Source organism: Glandiceps talaboti, chromosome 10, assembly GCF_964340395.1.
Source record: "Glandiceps talaboti chromosome 10, keGlaTala1.1, whole genome shotgun sequence".
NCBI lineage: Eukaryota > Metazoa > Hemichordata > Enteropneusta > Spengelidae > Glandiceps > Glandiceps talaboti.
The window spans coordinates 4,172,058-4,194,872 of record NC_135558.1 but is presented as its reverse complement, the minus strand read 5'-3'; the positions used below and the strand labels follow the sequence as shown (position 1 = coordinate 4,194,872).

The window sequence follows — 22,815 nt, the reverse complement described above, 5'->3', positions numbered from 1 at the left end:
TAAATGGGGACCTGGTAGGATGTAGGTTGCAATGTGAAGGCTTTAATCCTATGCGCTTAAACGGCTGCAATGGCTTGTATGCTCCCCGGGGAGCATACGTAGAGGAAGACTAAAGGGCCGTTGTGCCGTTCTGATCCGAGCCAGGGGTAGTAATTGTAAAGTGCTTTGAGCACGGTGTGGGAAAGCGCTATATAAGAACCCAACATTATTATTATTATTGAATTATTGTCTTGACACCCATGTCAGCTATTGCAACAACATTTTCATGTATAAACAGCGTCATGTCTGAACCCAAACACGGTAATGACAAATTCATGACAGCAACAGAAAACAGAGCAAACTATGGTTAAAGATTACCAGGTATAAAGCTGATACTGAGTAAAGCATAAAGCGGAAGCCGGATCCGCGACAGAAAGGTCAGAGCGCAAAGAAACCATCTGAGGGTCAACCACTTTAAAAAGGTTGTAGAGCCTGAGGGTCTGTGTTTGGAGTTCATGGACATGTTTTTATTTTCGAACAGGCCCCTTCTGTTCCTATGAGTCACGCCATAGCCCCTCCCATTAAAGATAACATTTTCCAGATCGAGACACACACAGAGACACACACCAACTCAACCCGATAAAACCCCGCCCCAATCTTGATAGACGTTGCTATAGACCAACCCAAATTCACCAGAACAATCACTTCCCTTTATTTCGTGAGATGTACAATGGTGTATATGTCCATGGACCTGAGGGTTTTACCAGAATGTTAAAATATTACACATGTGCCAATGTGAGTATTCGGATTCCAATTTCTTGATGTATTAAGAAATAGTCCCTCTATCACAGGGACTGTGATTTAGATTACCACAGTACATATGTCCAAATTTCTGTGCCATTACAGCAACAATAACCATAGTTAAATTCAATGTCGTATTCATTTTATTGGTTTTGTTGATGTAAATATATGCATGTACATTGATTCTGATTACTGCGAATTTACCTACAGAAAAGCGAATCATAGTTTAGAAATCGTTGTGTGATTACTGTGCGCTTTTAGGGCCATTGCCAGACAACATGCCATCTCAGACCAGTCATAAAGTAAGCTGATAGGAAATCTCTCTTAGTCTCTGAACTATGCCTACGCAACGGACCATGTGTCGGAATGTCGATCAATAAACAAACGTGTCAGGCGTTCAAAGTACACCTTGGTACACTATGGTACAAGTTGCGGTGCTACAGTGATCTATTAGTCAACCGGTGCCAAAAACGTTGACGTAATCGCCAAACAATTCTGAATGCAATACTTGCTGCTACTGTAATCGTTGGCGAAGAAGTTATAAATGCCAGTTTATAACATGACACTACATAGTTTACAAACATTACTAAGAAAATTACACTTTCGGTTGTAAGATCACAGCGAACAACCACAACGCGCGACTTCCACAATTCCACAACAGAAGGAAACGAGATACCATAAAGTTCCTCATATCTATTTAAGCTTTGCGTCTGGTTTCGGGTCGCCTTAGTTATCTCCTCTAATTGTGCAACTAAATGTTTATATCCGGAATGTTGCATATATTGAAACACGTATTGTGTGTATGATTTCATTACATGTTGTACATTACTCCACAGACAAGCAGGCTGACCCTTGGCCTCATTCCAACACGGCACCGCCTTTAAGCTTTATCCACTGTACATGTGTGTAAATTCAATTGCTAAAATGAAAGTCTGCATGACTTCAATAAAGTGAATGACATATGGTCGTTTATGGAAATATGAACCATTCACAATCCCTCTTGACAAAACAATTGCCATTTATCAAATCTAAAAAATGACATCAAAATAAAAACATTGTGCCGTCGGATTGGGAAACTTTAAAATCCCAAAGCGATACCAAAGTTTGCGATATTTTATTCACTATTAGACGATCACCTTCCAGCGTATCAATTGGTAATTTTGAGCCAAATACGTCATCATATAGTGCAGCCTTATCAGTTGTCAGAAATATATGGCAATTAAAATCAATCTATTATTAAGATTACGGACAATGTTTCAAGTGCGTGATCATGATCAGGCGATAGCTTTATAATATTTCACGCTTGACGAAGACTCTTTGAAGTGTGTGTGTAAATTTTGGCAAACTTTGGAAAAAAAGGCAGGTTGTCAATTCTATCTTTGAATTTGAAAATAATCGTGACTAAAGTGCAGGCTCCGAGTCTTCCAAGCCCTTCCACTCCCGCCACACACTTACTGCACACTAGAGCAGATGGAAGTCAGTTGTTGTTGATTCTGTGTCTGGCTTTCTCAGCTTACTCACATTACTCTAATTAAAGATCAATCATTAAGTTAGCAATTAGAATTATGGAAAATAGTGCTCCATGGGATACAAATAGACACGTTTGATAATAAAGTGCCCCATACATAATCCATAGATTTTAAAACGAAAATTGATTGAATTTTGGAATGTATACTAAATAAACTTTATTTTCCATCAAAGACGATGTGATTTATATTATAACTGTAACAGAACATAAAGATGCAACACGTAATCGAACCCCTCGTATAAGGCGACCCTTCCTCTTGGTCAGTTGTAAATCCTCCCAACCCCTGATCCTCATAAACACTGATCTGAAGGGTCATAAATACACTGAGTTTGGTTGGTTGAAACCTAGGAAAATGTATGTAGAACTTTGCGCTTGTGCGACGCATGAGTTTGGTAAAGCTTTTGTGACGACATACATGTAGACCTATCAGTTGGTCCATCATTATATGAGTGGTTTTATTTCCTTGTGATTTTGGTTTCTCATATTAAATATGATATATATTTTGATTATGACTTCTTAGGTTTCAAATCTTGTTATTTATACATTTATGACAGTAAGTTCTACATACACTTTAATCCCTAGTTTAGTAGTTATACCGCCTTCACATTCTATTGTCACATTTCACGCCTTCACATTCTATTGTCATATTTCACGCCTTCACATTCTATTGTCATATTTCATATGTGATACTGTCTTTCACATATACAATAGCTTACATTACTGACTTGTGAATGATACATCTTATTGCCTATTGCAGGTATAAATGGTTTAATTGGAATTTATGGTCCAAAAGTTGTAATTGTGTCATCGTGGATATTTTGAAAGACTTGGCGAATCTAGAGATATTTTGCTCAACACTATTTTCAACCACGGAAGTGTGCATTCTTTGTGTTTGGACTGATCTCCATTTATTCAACATACTCACGGAAAGAGAAGGTGTCCTACTTAAGCAAAGGACGAAACGGTTACACTTCACGCTATATACTCACATACATATACAAACGGCCACTACAGATACTGACAACAGGAGAATAATTTCATCATTTCAGATTGTTTTTAAAGCATTACAGACGTTTATTCAATCGTATTCCTTTATTTTATTATTATATTCACTGCCGCAAAAAGTGAAGAAGAAAAACAGAACTATTTTCTCGTTTTTTTATAACTCATATAATTGCTAGTGAACGACGATGCCCGGATATTCCAAATCAATTCTATCAACTGGAGATCAGGACAATAAATATAACTGCATTCATTGCAATCTTCTCTTGAGAGACCCACATCAAAGTTATTGCGGTCACAGGCTTTGTATGACGTGCATCGATGAACTAATGAGGTACAGTAAATCTTACTACATGTACATTTGTATATTCATTTTTGCCTCTCCACTCGTTCTGGCGTTGTCCGATTGGGGCTACAAGTACAGGACAACAGGTTATTAACATTCATCCGTCAGCTGTTTATACATCACTTCGACAATTTGCTACGTACTGAAGTCCCAACCCAAATTACGCCCTCATCGGTTTCTTAAGACTAAACACTTGCAGTGAACTTGCAATTTTGTTTGTTCACTAGTTTTGCATTGAATGGTCCCCGTGGGGGATTAGTCTTCTATACAGTATAATAGCAAATTATCAAAGTGATATGTTAACAGACAATTTAGGGAAGTCAGACTGTGAGAGATACTATGGCCGAGTTATTCCAAATCTTACACAAATATGAATACTATAGGGATAATGTGCACGAAAATTTGTTTTACAACATTATCGAATTTAATCGAATGATGGCCATATTTATATATATCATGTTTTACTACAGCCCAAAAATTGTAACACATAGACTCCGTTTGAATGTCTATCCTTATATTACCAGTTACAAACTTTCTTCTAAAATCTTGACCGTAACCGAAACCATCATGATCAATCATCGAAATTGTGCCATTGCATGAATAATGTACACTTTGTAATATGTAATTATTATGTAATATCACTGTCTATATTGAAAGATATTTGTGAAGGAGCCCGTCAACGTCAGGGCAGAGATTAGACTTGAAGTCAAACGTTCTCATCAAGATGGCAACTGACTGACACAATTAATGTCTACCGGGCTATTTGAAACTAGGGATAATGTAGTGTTACTCTTACTGGTATATGGCAGACATAATTACTTTCTTTAATATACTGTTGTTGTTTTTTAATATATCAGGGGAACTGGAGTTCATGAATGTCCAATATGTGGCCCGGATGAAGAAATTAGTACGGAAGACAGTATGATTGCAATAGAGAGGGTATTAAAAATCATTATTCATTTGTTTATACTCGCAAGTAGTTCTTAAAACTATTATCCTGCCTCCTATTACCAAAGCCTGTATGCTGTTCCTGCTCCCTTTTAACACAACTGAATACATTTGAATAATTTAGGCAATACATACCTATCTACCCACCTGCCTGGCTTTATTATGTCTGTAAGACTGTCATAAACCCAGGAAACTATGGACAGATTGCGATATTGGTGAGGTTGTGCACTGGTGGATCTAGATAGGAGAAACTCAATCCATTATGATATTCTCTGCGATGTTAAAATTTATACGAAGAACTCGAAATGGTCTAACAAGATAACTAGGTGTTAGTTGGAATATCACAATATAAACAGGTAGACACAGGGTTGATGGAACTAAAGAATGTCGATAACACAAGACTCTAAATAATAACACAGACAACCATGAAGCGCTTACTTGGGATTTATTGAAATTAAGCAAATCTTTGAATTCTTTTCAGATATTCAGAGATAACGGAATTAAGAGAGAGATGAGAACGTTGAAGACGAAGTGTGCCAATGTCGGTTGTACATGGAAAGGTGTTTTCCATGAATATGAGGTAATTAAAACCCATTCATTACCATACCCGTTGGTATATTTGAAACAAATATTGTGTGAAACTGGTCTGAAGTTGAAACACGTTCTATTCGCGAATAAAAACAAGTGTATAACATTAAGAATTCCGATACGCATATCATTTTCTTTAGTCGACAGATAAAATATGAAAGTAAAAGTTAATAATTTGCTCTTAAAAGGGGGAATAAATGTACCCAGCGAGGTGATGTATGGGTGCATATGGACCTTGAAAGTGAATTTGCAAATCTGCTTCAAAATAGTGACAGAACACACAATAGCTACCAAATTGCATGCAGATACTGTATATTGGACATGTATTTATTTGTAATATAATATTTTATTGTTTAGGTGAATTTAAAAATTAACCAATCGAGAAAATATCTTGAAATCGATATTTGCAGATCTCCATACCAATCCATACAAAGTTCAGTCTGATGACTTTTCATATGATTATCTTACAACAAGTCATAAAACTTGATATAGAGCCTATAGACATACTTAAACTATTTGACATCGACTTGTTTAAAAATATTCGTACTTTGTAACGGTCACATGAAATTCTACACCTACTCGTACAATGTACTCGTGCGTTATTGTCTAATGGTCTATCGCATGACCTGCAAATGTCTGCCATGGATTGGCAACTGACGACACTAAATATTTTCATTTTTTATAAGTTTTGTAAATATTGAATGCATTTTAGTCTTTTCCAATTTCTGAGTATCTGTAAATGGGGTAATCATGTAGACATCTCAAATAAATAAATAAATAAATCTCAAATAAATAAACAATACACAAAACCATTAATTTCAAAGATTATACAATTGAATTTGACAATAACTCGTCAAGTATCGATTACATTTTTAGAGGCTGAACCGATTAAAACTCTCAAATTTGTGGGTACCACGCCAGACATGCCAATAATGTCTCACATCGCTATAAGTTCCGCTGACTCACTATCAAAAGATTAAAATATCAAAGTTCTATTATCGTACCACCAAATGTCAGTGTGTTGACGTGGACACTACATTAATTTTGTTAATGTTAGTCAGGTGGTCACTAACAATCAATAAATAGTTTACTATTAGACGTTGTTCGTTTGTAAAGTGACCAAAGTTTTAAAATTTCAGATAACTGTGCAACTTAAACATTACGTCAGTTCAATACTTGATGATTTGTCGGTCAAAGTGTTAAACAGACTTTATGTGTGCTAAAATTGAAATCATCTCGTCAGTAAAATTCACCACAGAAAACTTAGTTAGTTTAACGTATAGGTAGTTAAAACAGTTGAGTTTCGATAAAAACACTTGGTCATAAACAATTTACTTCAAAATGCTCATATAACAAATGTGTACATGAAGTTCTAAACTAGATGTAAACTTTCAAATATAGAATTACTTTGTGGTGTTTACTAGACTAGTATACAACATATTTTAGGATAGGAAAGAGCGATCAATGATAAACTCTTATTTATGTTAAGGAGAGCTTGCATACCAAACTGCTGACAAATGAATATTAATATACACTAGTCTTGCATCATGCACAGACACATCAAGACCAACACATGGACTTGTATAGAGTGTAAATGCGTAAATTACACTTTTCTCTAACAAAACTTTAGGAGAACTTACAGAACGTAAACAAATCTAAAATGTGGGTCCAACTCAGCACGAAAACTGCCAATCAACACTTTCACCACAAACACTTCTAGACACAATCAACACTTTCGTCATCCACAAAGACTTCTAGACATAGACTTTCTCAAGTCTATTTTGAGTCCTCTACGTATTGTTTCATGAACTATTTTAATATGATGTGTGTTTTTTGTAAAATTTGTCATTCCATTTAAGGAATTCTTTTAGTGGTCTGAGTCAATACGCATGATGTGGTGGTGTGGCTGTGTCTGCACACGTAACGTTTAAAGTCTAAAGTTTTCTGCTAAGTCACATAAGACAGGCTAATTAGATGTTATTCCCCAATATTTGCTTCTTTCAGCCAAGGATTATATGTTAATTGTGATTATCTGTTAATTAGTGTGTAGAGCCAAGACCATGAACCTTTGTATATTTAAGCTTGTTAAAAAGAACACGCAGACAAAACACCATAATATGGATGAATATAAAGCAAAATCTCTCTCTCTCTCTCTCTCTCTCTCTCTCTCTCTCTCTCTCTCTCTCTCTCTCTCTCTCTCTCTCTCTCTCTCTCTCTCTCTCTCTCTCTCTCATACAGAAACACGAAGTGAAATGTGACTACGCTTTAATACAGTGTTCTAATAAAGGATGTGAAGAAAAGGCACGACGGTGTGATCTTGACTATCACCTAAAGATTAGTTGCTGTGTAAGAGAAGTGGAATGTAGTCATTGTCGTAGACGTCTACAATTCAAAAACATGGAGGTAAGAATATCATTTACTAGTTCATTTAGTTATCCTGTGTTGTACATTCACTGTCACATTGGTTGTATGAACATAGTAATAAATAGAATATAAAATATTTTTCGGTGGTGGCGCTACAATAAACAACGGTTATGGTTGTATAATTCAGTCTTTGCAATCTGACATACCGTTGCACTATTTATTTGACGTACTTCGAAATAAAATAGAAGCGAATTTAAGAACTATGTATGGTTGAGAAGCTTAGGTGAGAATCTAAGATGGATTAATGAGGGTTAATTTTGAAATCTACATTATTATCTAGAAGTGAAGAATGTTTAATTGATTCAAATTAAAAGTACAGTTTTATGAAGTTCAGGATGCTAAACACATTTTATTTTTGCCTTCGGTACGCTACTATAATAACACTTATGAATCCTTGTATTACAGAATCATCTTGTTGAGTGTCCAATGGCACCAACGCCATGTGGTTTCTGTGGGAAGAAGATCATACGCGAGAAGGTAATAAACTGTGTAGAGCACGTGACACAGACAAACAGACAGAGACACAGCACGTGACACAGACACAGACAAACAGACAGAGACACAGAGAGACACATGCACTCACACACACGCCCGCACGCACGCACACGCACACACACACACACACATGAATGTCATTTATTTCTTGATTTACTCATCTTTTTCCATTAGCAGTTTTTTATCCATTTGTTGTAAGTGAAGTTATTCACGACTCTTGTTCTCTTTTATGAGCACAGATGAAAGAACACACCGACTTCAGGAGAGGTGACTGTCCACGGAAAATGGCGCCTTGTAAATATGATATGATTGGTTGTACTACCTTGGTAAGTGTTATCAGCAAAACAATATAAACCAAAGTTTTATCCGCATAATGCTGATATTTACGGTGAACACATTTACCTAATTGCTAATAAGTGTCGGTATACATTGTAATTAACTTACCTTCTCTTTTATTATGAATTTTAATATTAAATTGTCATTTTAAATTCCTTAAATCCATTATCGCTATTCGAGCAAACATATCGAAAAATTGATAGATTATGATCTATATGAAAAAGGCGTTAGGTATCCATGTCTGTTATTAATTTCTTGATTCGATATATTTTCCATATACCAACACGTGATAGGCCCTGTAATGTGCAACATTAATTCTGTGTAATCATTTTCTTCGAAGCAACTATCTCGCCGCATATCGTGTATAGTAGAGTGGTCTTCGGCGGTCCTGACCGTGAATCGGTAGTCATAACGCGCTTGATAGAAGAATCACTTGTAACGTTCCACTTGTTCAAAATAAAGCAAGAGTTTTGAAAGTGGTTATAGATCAAGATAAATAACCCTACAAAGTAGTGAAAACGCAACGCTGCCTTGTTGTGACGTCACAGTCTTACTGCAATGTTTGATTTCAAGCATTTCATGATAAATTTTAAGGAGACACACTCGGTAAATGTGTAGATAATACCCTGAAGGGTGAAATTTGCATGCAGACATACTGTCAATTATGACCTCTGTTTCTATCTATTTGCAGGTTGAGCTCGGGAAAGAGGATATCCATGCATCTGATGATATAGGACATCATCTTGAATTGATCTTCCAAGAGGTCTCCAAATTTAACACTTTCCGTGAGTCGATTGAATCCAACTTGGGTGGAATAAAGCGACTTACAGTAACGGTTCATCACCAAGCAGAAATGCTCAACACATTGCAGCGACAAATAAGCATGTTGGAAAAAGATCTAAAGGAACGATCCCAGGTAGCAACAAATCAATCACCCAATGGTTTACATTTGCAAAGATATGAACACTTACTCAAGAAGCTGACCCAATCAAACGGAGAATTGCAAAATAAAAGCGTGGTCCTTGAAAAGAAGGTATCGACCTATGAAGAAATAGTCGCAGTGTTAAACACAGAAGTCGAAAGAAGTGCTGAAATTGTGCAAGCCATGAAGAATGATGATAGGAAAATACGGGAATGGTTGGAAGCCCTGGAGAAAAAAACTAAGGCCCAGGATAGAATCATAGCTCTAAAAGACGTCACTCTGGCTGAGCAAGATCTTCGAATTCAATCTCTTGAGATGACTAGCTACGACGGTATCCTCAATTGGAAGATCTCTCAATTCGGAAGGAAGAGACGTGATGCAATATCCGGTAGGACGCTATCTATCTACTCACCTTACTTCTTTACTGGTCGCTATGGTTACAAGATGTGTGCCCGAATTTACCTAAATGGTGATGGAATGGGTAAAGGCAACCATGTGTCACTGTTTTTTGTCATCATGAAGGGAGAATACGACGCTGTCCTTAAATGGCCATTTAAACAGAAGGTCACCTTTATGTGGATAGACCAGAACAACAGGGAACATATGATAGATGCGTTCAGACCAGACCCTACATCGTCTTCATTCAAACGTCCAACTGGGGATATGAACATCGCGTCTGGGTGTCCACTTTTCATGCCTCTCAACATTATCGAAAGTGGAAGACAAGCTCTGGTGAAAGATGACACTGCTTTCATACGTATTAGTGTTGATACAAGTGACTTGTAGGAATCAGGACAATCAGGACAACGACAAAGCCTTCTTCACATCCTGGCTCCTCGTGCCGAAGGTGGGCAACGGCTGAAGTGTTGATACAATGAGGCGTATTCATCGCTGTGATATATTATCAAGTGAGGTTTCCTGACATACCACACGTTTACGTCTGCAGGACGATTGCCATGCTACCAAATACGTACAGTTGTTACAGAGCAGCGTACGTTGAGTAACACGTAGGCTGTCAAGCAGAAAATGATGACGTTTTGAAGGTATAAACGGTCGCCACTGATTTACAATATATCACTTACTTCGCCACAATACGGTTCATTGTTTAGCTGAAGCTGGCTAAATGGATGTAGACGATGACAGCGACGACAGTAGTCCCGCCCCCCCCCCCCCCCCCCGTAGAAATCCATAACGAATAGTAGAGACATAAATGTATATCCATTTTCAGGTACTATTAACGCCACCCTATGTCTGTCCGAATGAGATGGCTTTGTACCACCAGCCCATGTCTGCTCAAATGAGATGGCTTTATAATATTACCCCCACCCCATGTGTGCTCAAATGAGATGGCTTTGTACTATTACCTCCACCCCATATCTACCCAAGGCCAAATGAGATAGCTTTGTAGGATTACCCCACCCCAAAAGGACCTGCTTCCATTTTCAGTTATCGTAATTTGTTTTAATATATGAAGATGCATGTCGTTTTGTTTTAGAGTTATAAAGGTCAACATTATACACATTATAAATTTAAACGCAAGAACTGATATTCAGACAGTAATCGTTAACAATATTAATGTTATAGTTAGCAATTGCACTAGGTTATACTTCGTTTTAGTCGCTTAGCTAATTATTGTAGTGAGTATATGAATAGAACTTTCTATAGCCAAAACCATGAATGTGCTTGGCTTGGCCTGTCAGAATTTAATGTAAACTGATTTGCTTTGAGCATACCATCATTACAGACTGATAGAACGAAGTAAGTGTGCCAATCATTCGACACCATTCATAATAAAGTAAAGTGAGCAGCGTAAATGTTCTACCTATTATATGTATGTTAATATTACAAATCCATCTTCTAGAACGTTTACACCTTGAAGTATTCCCAACTTGTCTTTAATTTACCAGTATGTTTTCGACAGTTAATCTGCTAATAAAGAAACCAGCATGTTAGCATCAACATGATCTGATTGTGTCTTTGTCTTGTTAAGTCGTTTTGCTTTTGAGTAGTATGTACTTCAGATTGCATTTCTTCTGTAGGCTATTAATGGTTTGTCATGCAATAATGATTTGAGGACAGTTACTTTCTTAGTATTTCACGGACTTTTAGTCTGTAGATAATGTCCTTTCAAAATGTTCGATCGCAATCAATCATTATTTAGATGTTTTCATTTCGTTTAGTTTTCACGTCCTTTTTGTGATACTTGACGAGCGTTAGAGAGGACGAACAGACATACTAATTATAGAAAGAAAACGGACCATCTATTCATATTTTCCAACACAAACACACACACACACACACACATACATACATACATACATACATACATACATACATACATACATACATACATACATACATACATACATACCTACCTACCTACCTACCTACCTACCTACCTACATACCTACATACATACATACATACATACATACATACATACATACATACATACATACATACATGTAAACATACATACATGCACATATCCATGCATGCATGCATGTATATGGATGGATGGATGGATGGACGGATGGATGCATGAAATCCGATATCTCTATTTCCTGCCTGGCCGATGGTTGGCGCTCTTTACTGTTGTGGTCAGTGAATTACGAATTTTGCTTCGATATGTGAATACCTTCCTATTCATTTCTGTAACGATTTTGTTGTTATTATTCTTTCAGATATGACATTGAAATTTGCTATTCTAAGTTTACTTCCGCTGTGTATAACATGAATTTCTTTCTTTTTTCCATCTATGAGTAGGTGGACGTAATGTCAACGAAAATGTCTATGGAGACCAAAGCATGAACAGTCGTGACGTAGATATTGCCTGAAAGCTCAATATATAGCATCGTCAATAAAGTAGGCATAATGTACATATTCACTTTTGTGAAATTATTTGAAGACTCGATATTATACTACTCTCATCACAGAAAGCTGAGAGCTCTCGGTATAGTATTTGGTGTTGCTGGTTGTATGAAATTGGTTTACAAAAAATCAGCATGATCTCATCAAGTACATGCACCAAGTATGATTCTTGTATATATGTTTCTGTATTGTTCTCTAGTGTTCTGACAACGAAAGGAACTATTTTCATCACATCTATTGTGCAATGATTCACACACTCAAGATTTAAACAGGACAAACTATTTCACAGAAAATAACTGCTTGTCTTTATTGAAATGTGCTAATTTAGTTTTTGTCTTCTTTTTATTGATATACAGGTATAAATTGAACATCAAGTGGGAAAGGTTGTTCCAGCCACCAGTTTCAGTATGGACATATACAAATACAAAACTACTAACTGTTTGTCATCTTCAATGATTTCAATGTTATATCAGTTACAAGATACATGCTCACAGTCAATTAAAAATTAATGTTGTTTAACGTTACATGCCAATTTTTAATAAAGTTCTCTGAAAAGTTATAAAATATCATCCCCTCCACCGAGACTGGTTGACGTGGGATACTACTTCGAACCATTTGCGTCATTGCCAACCTGGAGAAAAGAAATAACCAAGTATAAACTTTGTGCCTCTCATTATGAAAGAGAAGAGAAACTTTTGAATGTTGTTGATGAAATGCAATTTCATTGAAAAATGAAGGAAATAAGATAGTGTCTTCGCTTCATAAACATACTAACTCATACTAAAATGAGAAACCAAGATGTAAATAAATAAATAAATGTTATTTATTGTAATGGTTCATCTACCTGATCCAATATATGAAATACTATTATATTTGTATTTTGATTTGACAGACAGACAGACAGGCAGGCAGGCAGGCAGGCAGGCAGGCAGGCAGGCAGGCAGGCAGGCAGGCAGGCAGGCAGACAGACAGACAGACAGACAGACAGACAGACAGACAGACAGACAGACAGGCAGGCATGCATACATACATACATACATACATACATACATACATACATACATACATACATACATACATACATACATACATACATACATACATACGAAGACGACTTTCTCCTTAGAGTTAGTAAACAGTTAGTTTCAGACTTTAAATGTGGTACATACTTTCGAATTTAAAAAATTATATCTAGAGCCATCATTTGTAGAACTCCCAAGGGAAACGTCACTACTGCAAATCTTTCATTTTATATTACACACTTCTCTTATCGTGATTGATCGCTATTGTACAGTTACTGCAGTAACACATCCTGATTGTCATATGTGCCCACATCTCATTAAAGTTCATGGTGTGTATTTTGATGAGAATATATGGGTAGACATTTAGGGTGGTGTAGACACTGGCCTTGGATGAATGGCTTTAATTGTACCGAGAGATCTGAGAAAACATATGACTACAAATAAAAATCAATTGGAATAATTCCCTGTAAATCTTTTAAGCATCGTAATTATTTGGACGCATATCGTCTTCCCTTAACCCTTCCACGTGATGACTTACCTGAATATCACGTGATGACAAGTAGCTCTCATCTTCAGAATGATATTAATTAGACATTGCATGTGATGGATTTCTTGTCTCACTCACTGGGTCAAGAAAGTATACTGAAATTAAGTGAATAATAAAGAACTAATAAGTAATCAGGACAGAATTTTGCTTTGCTTTCATTGACTGTTGTTATTGACTTGTTTTTTGTCGATCAGGATGAACCTCGACACTCTAGTGTAACTCTATTCAAGTCAGGGGGCAGATATTCTTTCCCTCAAAATTATTCACAAAGATGGTTGCAGCTGAATACTACTTTTGGCAAAATTAACTCGTTTCAAATTTCATCGTTAGTTTGTATTTAGATATCTTGTCGAGCTAGGCAATTTGAAATGGTTTGGGACATATTTCTGATTCTGTACTCATATGAGTTAGCTTGAACAGATATGAACAGATAAAGTACTTCACTCGTCAGAAGCATGCATACATAAAGGAAGAGGAAAATATTGTGTTGACATTTGATGCATCATAACCCCTAATACTTGTAAATCTCCATGGCAACTGAAATGGACACGAGAATACAGTTACATTTTTTCTCAAGTAAGACTTTGAATTCGGGTGTTTCAGTATGGTCAAATCCGGTAGGTTGCAGAGTCTGAATGTAAAATTAAAAACTGTGATAAATATGGACCGTGGAGAATTTTAGGGAAGTGTGTCAACGTGATTCGGTGTTTTTAATAAAGTAGCGAAAAAGAAAAGATTTGGAAGTTCAGAAAATGATTCCTCCAGTGTTCATAAAAAATAGATGTTTGAAATTGAATTCATTTACATACCAATTGAATACATCGACATACATCTAATCATTTTAACTGATATTTTGCTCATAGCATGTACTAGACTGTATAAAATGACATTCCTTGACTTGATCTGAATTAACAATAGTTACAGATAAAGAGTGTTCTCGGCTGATACATTTATTCTCTATTTCAATTTAAATAGCATATCAGGTGACTGCAAAGCGGCACAATCAGTCTATCAGGTGACTGCTAAGCGGCATAATGTGCCTATCAAGTGACTGCCAAGCGGCACAATGTGCCTATCAAGTGACTGCAAAGCGGCACAATGTTTCATGATATGTCTCAGCAGCGCAATAAAAATTAATACCAGGGACTTGTTCATTTATTTTGACATAGAGCTCAGAGACCATTATAAACAATTTAATATCACTTTAATTTACTAAAAATCTAAAGATTGAAGACGTTAGCTCTTGGCATGAATTTTAAAATTTACAGATATTGACGAGTTGAAAATTTAGCATTCTCAAGATATTATCCATACACTCGCATCTGTCTTTATCCATGATAGATTTATTCACGTGACATCCTATGTAAAGGTGTATACATGTAAACAAGGACCAGCAGCGTTTCAGCTGATTTGTCACATACGTTTAATAGTCAAAACAAAGACAAATCACCAATATATACAAGAATAAATACGACCTTCAATGGTAGACTTGGGAGAGTATGACACTTGAAAAATAAACAACCCATTGTGAATGGAAATCCAGCTGCCGAAGGGTGTATATAATAGTTTGTTATCAAACGTTTATAATCATTTCTCTCTATTTTTTTCTAATTCAACACAGACTCAACATCAGACTATCTAAAATTAAAACAACAATGACGTTCATGGTTTGTTCCATTTTGCTATAGGGGCATAGGCTGGCTTACGAAAATGGTTCAATAAAAGCTGCAGTTGTTCAATACTTTCAATACGAACTATGTTTTGATTCATAAATATAATTTTGTACCATATATTGATTTGAAAATTACCCTCGTCTTTATTTGTATGATACAAATATCTGAGTTGCAGCCCCCCTCCCCCTCCCACCACCACTACCACGAACAAACAGTTGAACGAACCTCTCTTTACAATATGTCTACCAGACTGATTTGATGCCTTCAGTTGTTTCTGAACAAATTTCGGCTATATTGGACATATTTGCACTCTCAATATCTAGGGTAAATAAACAGGTAGGAAAAACATTTTGGCTAGATATTAATTGTTTACTAAAATACAAGAACATGTCGTTAAATGTGTAGTATTTGATGATTTTCGGATGAAATTTGCGACGCTGCAAATAGGCGACTGTTTTCACGATGGCGATGTAGGCAATCATTCTCTAATCTACGAAGAATTACCGACTTACATATTTATGAAATTAACACAAAAACAACAAGACAATTGATAATTTCAGATGGCTATTCGAATTGATATTGAAATAATGGGAATCTAATTTTCACATACGAGTGAATATTGTTCATGTATCCGACCCGCCCATGGAAATTCCCATCATGTTATGTCTTTGTGACATTTATTGACTGTCGAGCCACAATTCCAACCAGCTGAGTCTAATGACACGACAACATACTCGACTTGTGTCTTGTGATTACTGAATCATACCGGTAAGAATAATTTAATTTGTATTTGAAATAGAAAACAAACGTGTGTTACGTTTGACTATAACTTATAAATTGACCGTCAGCCGAACCTAATCTCGATGCGGCAAGCAGTAATCGAATAATCATTAATTTAAGGAAAACAACATATTTATTAGTTATCATAAACTAACATACATTTAGGTCATACATTTCAGTTTGGTCATTTAGTATATATGTCAACAAAAAACGACAAAAATCACCGAAAAACTAAACATATTTATGGCTATCTAGGTTTGCTTATAGCAAAATAATGGGGACTTCCCCATCACGTGACCAATCAGGTGATCGTACGCAAATTAGTGAACTTTGGAAGAGGTCATTGACATTAGTACTTCAGACCACAACGTTGGTATTCAAGACGTGTCGTCATTTTACCCTTAAAGGACTAAATAATAATCACAAGTATTGAAATGTAAGTTCCTCGTACCAAAACGACAACTAAACAATTCTAAGTACGCTACAATAGACATCGTTCGACCTAACCTCACCTTACTAAGGTATTATTCTCATCATAATAAATCAACTGTCTACAATTAGAATTCTTATCACATGAACGAAACTATTGTCAAAAACCGTCTTTTGTTGATATTCTATGTTATTTGACGTATTGTCGGAAAGGGTCAGTTAAGCCACCTTGTCGACAATACAAATTTTCGATTACTTAATCACAGTCATGGGATATCATGTCATATTTAGAAGGCTGTCAAAGAATCGAAATCTTAGTATATTTGGATTGACAATTACCTTCCTGATTTACACGGATTTGATATTCAATTTTAGTTTTGTTTAGACGCTTTGGGCCAACATGTGTGGTCTACAGTCTAAGTTGTTACACAGGTATCTCATCGATGTTTTGGTATGAAATCAATAATAGTTAAACAATTATAGATTTACATGGTCTGAACAAGGTGTACATGAGATTTATTACACAGTCTACCCAAATGAATTTCAAAGTCCGGTGAAACATACTGTGAAGACAGGAGTACATGTCGTCGTATTCTATATCTCTTCACATGCTACATAACAGTTCATTACACTTTATTTTACTTTCAGAAGTTTGACATTGAAATCTAAACAATATATCTATTATGTAAACCTAAACAACGAACACCACAATTGCGTATTTACCGAAAATAGTTTACATTATCAGTAATTTTAACATGTACAATGTATAATTAGGCCCATTGGTATTTGAAACCCGAGATTGGCTTGTGGAGTACGTACCTTACAACTTCATTTTGACGGTGGTGAAATGTTACAATGTTACGGAACATTGCAACAGTCATGTCTTCAGACCACGTACGGTTGTGTCTTTATCAACATGTACCAAACGATAAGAAAAAATAAAACTGAGGCGTACTTGTACTTGCTTCAAGTGTTTGACGTCAGTCTGTAATATAACCCGATGTATTACGACGCAGATTTAACAAATGTCAGAGGTGTCTATATGGTGATTTAATGACGTCAAGCATCGGTGCTAGCTCGGGACGCTTTTATAAGTATGTGATCGAATATACAATGTAGGGTCACCTATTGTAAACATAAAACACGCCACAAGGACACGACTTATTGTTATGTACATAATAAAAACGTTCACTTGTACATGTAGGACTTTGCCTGAAGATAAGTCTTTCATTGCAGGCCTATAGTGGTCTGAGATATGATATATTACACACTGTGAACTCTTGCAATGTCAATTAAGTTTAGTGAAACTTCGCGTCAAAGTCACGATTATTCGTCTTCTAGAATAGTGTCATCTCTCACATTGCATAACAGCGAGATAGATCTGTTCAATATACTATTTTTAAAAAAGTCGCAGAATATATCCGGTCACTGAGCTGGCAATCAGATTTAAATTCATTCTAGTTTTCAAAGGAAATACAAAGTTAGTAAGACAGTCTGTAAACTTATTGAGAAATTTTGATATTGAGGTTAATTTGTAAATAATTGTTGAAAAACATATGTAAATTATTTTGCTAAGTCTCGGGAAATGATAACTATTATCATTTAGTTAATCAACACCTAAACACAATTAAAGTGTTCGTTTTAAAATCTATTTTTTTCTTCTTCGTTTCTTTGCAGATAGAAAGATGGATGACAAAGCTCAAAAAGGTTTACAAAATGGTCTTGTCTCAAATGATGATGTCCTGCAAACTGCAGAATCCAGAGTAAACGATTTAATGCATCGATCAAGTGCACTTGTTGACGAATCTATGGTTATGAAGGCTAAAGCTGATAGAAATACCGAAAGATCGAAATCATTACGGGATGAGTTCTGTGATGACAGGGAAACAATAAAGGCGTTGGAAAAGAAGATAAACTGTCGCTGGCCCATAATTGCAGTCCAAACCATTAAACGAGCGAAAATCGGAATGCGTTTGGAATCTCTGGAAACGGCATCATATGATGGCACAATGATATGGCCTGTTACGTCGTTTGCTGAACGCCGTCAAGAGGCTATCGATGGTTTAACGTCATCTATCTTGTCACCTTGTTTCTTCACCAAACAAAGTGGTTACAAGATGTGTCTGATGTTACATATAAATGGAGATGATATCGGTAGAGACATCTACGTTTCACTTCATTTAGTAGTAATGAGAGGAGATTATGACCCACTGCTAAAATGGCCATTTGTTCCAAAAGAGGTGAGATTTTGTTAGTACTCCTTCCAAAATGATTACAGCTTTGTCAAATCAAACGTTACTTGTCTTAATAGTTCTAAATACTGTGGTGTTGACATACTGATAAATATTAGTTGTTTTTATCATTTCGCTATATACATGCATGAAGGAAGTGTCGCCACATTTATTTAGAGTGTACGTTAAAGTGAAGAACTCCGATATTCGGTAGCTAAGATCAATTTGATTTAGTGTCATTTCATTGAGCAATGTAAAGGGACATTTAATACATTTCATCGCAATTGTTCATGAATGCTCGATAAATGTGGCAATGAATAGAAAAGACGTTTCAATTAATATCATTACGAGTTGAACAATTTAAACAGAAGCAAGTTTTTATCCATCCGGACTTTTATTTGTTTATAGGTCACTTTTACCCTCTTGAACCAGGTGAAGAAAGACGGTAACATCAGAAAAATATGTGTACCAGGTGATGCTGAGTTTAAACATGATGGTGGTGATGGGATTCGTCGTCCACCGAAGGATAGACGGGTCGTTTGCGGTTTCCCGCTTTTTTATCCATTGTCCTGGCTGGACGACAAAATACAGGAGTTCGTCGTTGAAGATAGCATGTTTTTAAAAGTTAGAGTTGATATGGAGTAGTAATGATATATATGAATAGGAATAGGTAAATTGAAATGTACCAGACAGACAGACAGACAGACAGACAGACAGACAGACAGACAGACAGACAGACAGACAGACAGACAGACAGACAGACAGACAGACAGACAGACAGACAGACAGACAGACAGACAGACAGACAGACATATTATTCAAGCATATTAGTTTGTTTTGAAGTAGGATTCCTTCTTGTTTTGTATACAGTTTTCATTATATCTGTGAAGATGCACTAGCTCCAGCTGGAACGACTTTTTCAAACGGGGTTTTGTTAGTTATAATGACTTACTCGTAATATCGTACACCCTACAACAATACGCATTCACTTTTGTGCAGCTGTACATATAATATAATACAATAAATCCAATCTAATAGATTTTCTGAGTCATGAGTAACTTAAATCGTAAAGGTTCCATGATATTACGTCATCATTATTGAAGGATTATGGGTAAACTCTGTATTGGGTTTAATCATTTATACCGTTGTATTGTGTAATCATGGGGCATGGTGTAGGCATTTTCGTGTATTGCCCCAAGTATGGAAGGTTTATCCCACCCACAGGGGCGTGTAATATTTCAAAGATTGTTGTTTTCCAGGTCTACAGACTAAATATAACAACCTTTTGATTAATATATATTCCTACATGTAATATTTCTTCGTAGTATAGACATTGATACATTTGTAGCAGCAAGATTCGTACGATATTTTCCTAAGAAAACGACATTCTAAGCAATAAGAAAACAACAATTTATGAAATATTACACGCCCCTGTGATCTCACCCTATCCCACGGACGCACGTAGTGCAATTGTACCATGAAATCAACGTGTTTAGTAGAATATAGTTGTACGGTACTGTAGCTTAGTGTCGTGCGCCCTCAACGGCATTTGTAGACATGTGTCAGGTTACTGCGTATAATTATGTATAGCTTGAAAATGTTGTTCACCAGAACATGAATATAGCGTCAAACCAGCATGTAGAATCAATGGGCAAGTCTCTGTGTTAAGACTAGGGCAACGGAGCGTCAAATTTAGCTTGTATTGTGTGATGTCCTGACTATTACGTATTAATTTACACGTGGTTTTGAATTCTAAAAAAGACCCTATGTGTCTTAGAAAGCTCGATGATGAAACATTTAGTTTTTATGAGTAATTTGAATAATCAAATATCATGAGAAAGCAAGTTTCAAATTTCATACACAGTTGTAGATACATCACCAATATTTAAACATACAATCAAAGCTTGTCGTTGGAGTGTTTAGTTGATATGAGTTATTTGCATATTTCAATACGTGTACGATAATGCTTGGTGATGTAGTCTTTAATTCTAATGAGTAATTTGCATGATTGATGATTTTTTGGCAATTAGGCAATATCTTTTCAATTCAAACTACAAATTTCGTGTAAATACATTGATAACAACTAAGTCCATGTGCATTATAGAGCTTACATTCGTAGCTTAGCCTTTTAATGAGTCATTTGCATAATTAATTATTTTGGTAATTAGGCAAAATCTTAATAGTGCAAGCTTCAAAAATTTGGTATATTCAACGATGCAAACTTTTTTTGAGCTTTTTGCATTATTAATGGTTTTTGGTAATTAAGCAATATCCTAAGACTATATGCTTAAAATTTCATATAATTTGGCACGCATGACAAAGCACATATACCTGATTAGCTTATCATTTTTTAATTGTTTAACTTTCATTCAGTTGTTTTCAAAATTAACGATTTTCGGTAATTTCATCATATAGTTTTGATGTATAGATTGTCCCATTGGTGACACATAACAAAGGATAAGATAACACCATATCTCTACGCAAGGCATTCAGTTTACTGACCCTATGTAATGTGCCCAATCACAGAAGGTTTTTTATTCGTCATGTTTATATCCGTCACTTGGTAATTGCATAGGAATAACTTCAAATTTAGCATTTTTCGCAGTGTCAACAAATAAAAAAAATGACGCAATGGAGATATTTTTCCTGGACTTTAATTTGCAATATTTTTTTTGTGTGGTTGCGTAGCAACGTACAGTGTTGTAATCACTATTGTGACAAGAAAATGGAGATAAAGAACAGAGATAAATTGAAAACTCACCAATGCCAACAATACGTTAACGTTGATGTAGAATCTTTTCCCGCTAATATTGTGAATGCTATAAAAGATAATTATGTCATCTTGTTTGAGTAAATTATCATCACAGTATTCTAATGTAATTTCTCCCACCTTGTTTGATTCATTCTTAATGTTTTTAATGCGTCTGTACTCTTTAAAATCAACGCAAAGAAAATGGCATTGTGCCATTGAATACGATCGTAGTTATATGCCGCAAGAGGGTGACACAGTTAGCGAACGTTCACCCTATTTTAAATTGCATTTAAACAAAATTCCAGTCAACATGAATTATTGATACTTACAGCAATCAATATATAGCATTGAGGTAATAACATTGTGCCAGATGTTACATGCAGAGTACATTATGTCATTGTATGAACAAAATGTAGTTCTTTTGTTACCGAATTTGCCAACAGAAAATGTTTGGATTATGTTTTTATTCAAGAAAAACATTAATGCACACTAAAATGTGTTTTTCTTTGCTTGCCTCATTGTTTATTTCAGTATGATAATTGAAAATATTAGGAACTGGTAATTTACATATTTGGTCATGTGAAACATGAATAGGCAAATACAACTGAATCGAACATTTTCATTCCAAATACAAATGGGTGATTAAACCAATTGAAAATGTACTTCCTTCTTCAAAATATTGAGTTCTTTTTATAAACTATGAGAAATATAATGAACAAGAGAATTTCTAATATTGTTTAAACAAGACAAGGAAATTTTCTCAGAGGTATGTGTCAAGAGAAGAATGCGTTGCATCGATAAACTATTTTCGCTTCTTATATAGTCGTTGACATCGGAGGTGGCTACGTCCTTTATTTATAATGAATCTCTATTTTCTTAACTAAATAAATGTCGGTAGCAGAGTGAATGAAACACCTGTCTCTTACCACTGCGGTGTCGAGGTTCCGTTAAATTTTCGTGTGATTATTAAAATATGCCACACTGTAAGAAAGAACAGTATAGTTCGTTTTGACTCTACGGAACAACGTACGCAGGTACTAGGTTCTCCCCGGGGCATTCCGAATTCCACGACGCTGAACGCTCATCCTTTTATAGGGCTATGGGTGGTGGATACTTTATGAATAAATAAACAAACAATCTA

The 22,815-nt window shown here is 35.7% G+C and overlaps 2 protein-coding genes and 1 long non-coding RNA gene across 3 annotated transcripts; 2 read left to right on the top strand and 1 right to left on the bottom strand.

The window, feature by feature from the left end:
• Nucleotides 1-678: 678 nt before the first annotated feature.
• On the top strand, nucleotides 679-10,530 carry LOC144440888 (TNF receptor-associated factor 2-like). Its single transcript, XM_078130332.1, has 8 exons — nucleotides 679-774; nucleotides 3,066-3,644; nucleotides 4,514-4,595; nucleotides 5,086-5,184; nucleotides 7,431-7,595; nucleotides 8,022-8,093; nucleotides 8,351-8,437; nucleotides 9,139-10,530. The coding sequence occupies exons 2-8, from the start codon at nucleotides 3,499-3,501 to the stop codon at nucleotides 10,153-10,155; spliced, it is 1,668 nt and encodes a 555-aa protein (XP_077986458.1). The 5' UTR covers nucleotides 679-774; nucleotides 3,066-3,498; the 3' UTR covers nucleotides 10,156-10,530.
• A 2,013-nt stretch (nucleotides 10,531-12,543) lies between these two features.
• LOC144441191 (uncharacterized) lies at nucleotides 12,544-17,703 on the bottom strand. The gene is made up of 3 exons (XR_013481231.1): nucleotides 17,511-17,703; nucleotides 13,801-13,904; nucleotides 12,544-12,871 (listed from the first exon to the last, which is right to left on the bottom strand). It is a non-coding gene; the product is annotated as an uncharacterized LOC144441191 (long non-coding RNA).
• Nucleotides 17,704-18,376: 673 nt separating this feature from the next.
• Nucleotides 18,377-19,567, top strand: LOC144441274 (TNF receptor-associated factor 1-like). The gene is made up of 2 exons (XM_078130834.1): nucleotides 18,377-18,931; nucleotides 19,331-19,567. The coding sequence occupies exons 1-2, from the start codon at nucleotides 18,377-18,379 to the stop codon at nucleotides 19,565-19,567; spliced, it is 792 nt and encodes a 263-aa protein (XP_077986960.1).
• The last annotated feature ends 3,248 nt before the right edge of the window (nucleotides 19,568-22,815 follow it).

Bases quoted from the DNA above. Each gene is read 5' to 3' on its own strand.
- LOC144440888 (XM_078130332.1), top strand. From the start codon at position 3,499: ATGCCCGGATATTCCAAATCAATTCTATCAACTGGAGATCAGGACAAT. The intron at 3,645-4,513 runs GTACAGTAAATC...TTAATATATCAG, and splicing joins TGCATCGATGAACTAATGAG to GGGAACTGGAGTTCATGAAT. The intron at 8,094-8,350 runs GTAATAAACTGT...TTATGAGCACAG, and splicing joins AGAAGATCATACGCGAGAAG to ATGAAAGAACACACCGACTT.
- LOC144441274 (XM_078130834.1), top strand. From the start codon at position 18,377: ATGGATGACAAAGCTCAAAAAGGTTTACAAAATGGTCTTGTCTCAAAT. The intron at 18,932-19,330 runs GTGAGATTTTGT...ATTTGTTTATAG, and splicing joins GGCCATTTGTTCCAAAAGAG to GTCACTTTTACCCTCTTGAA.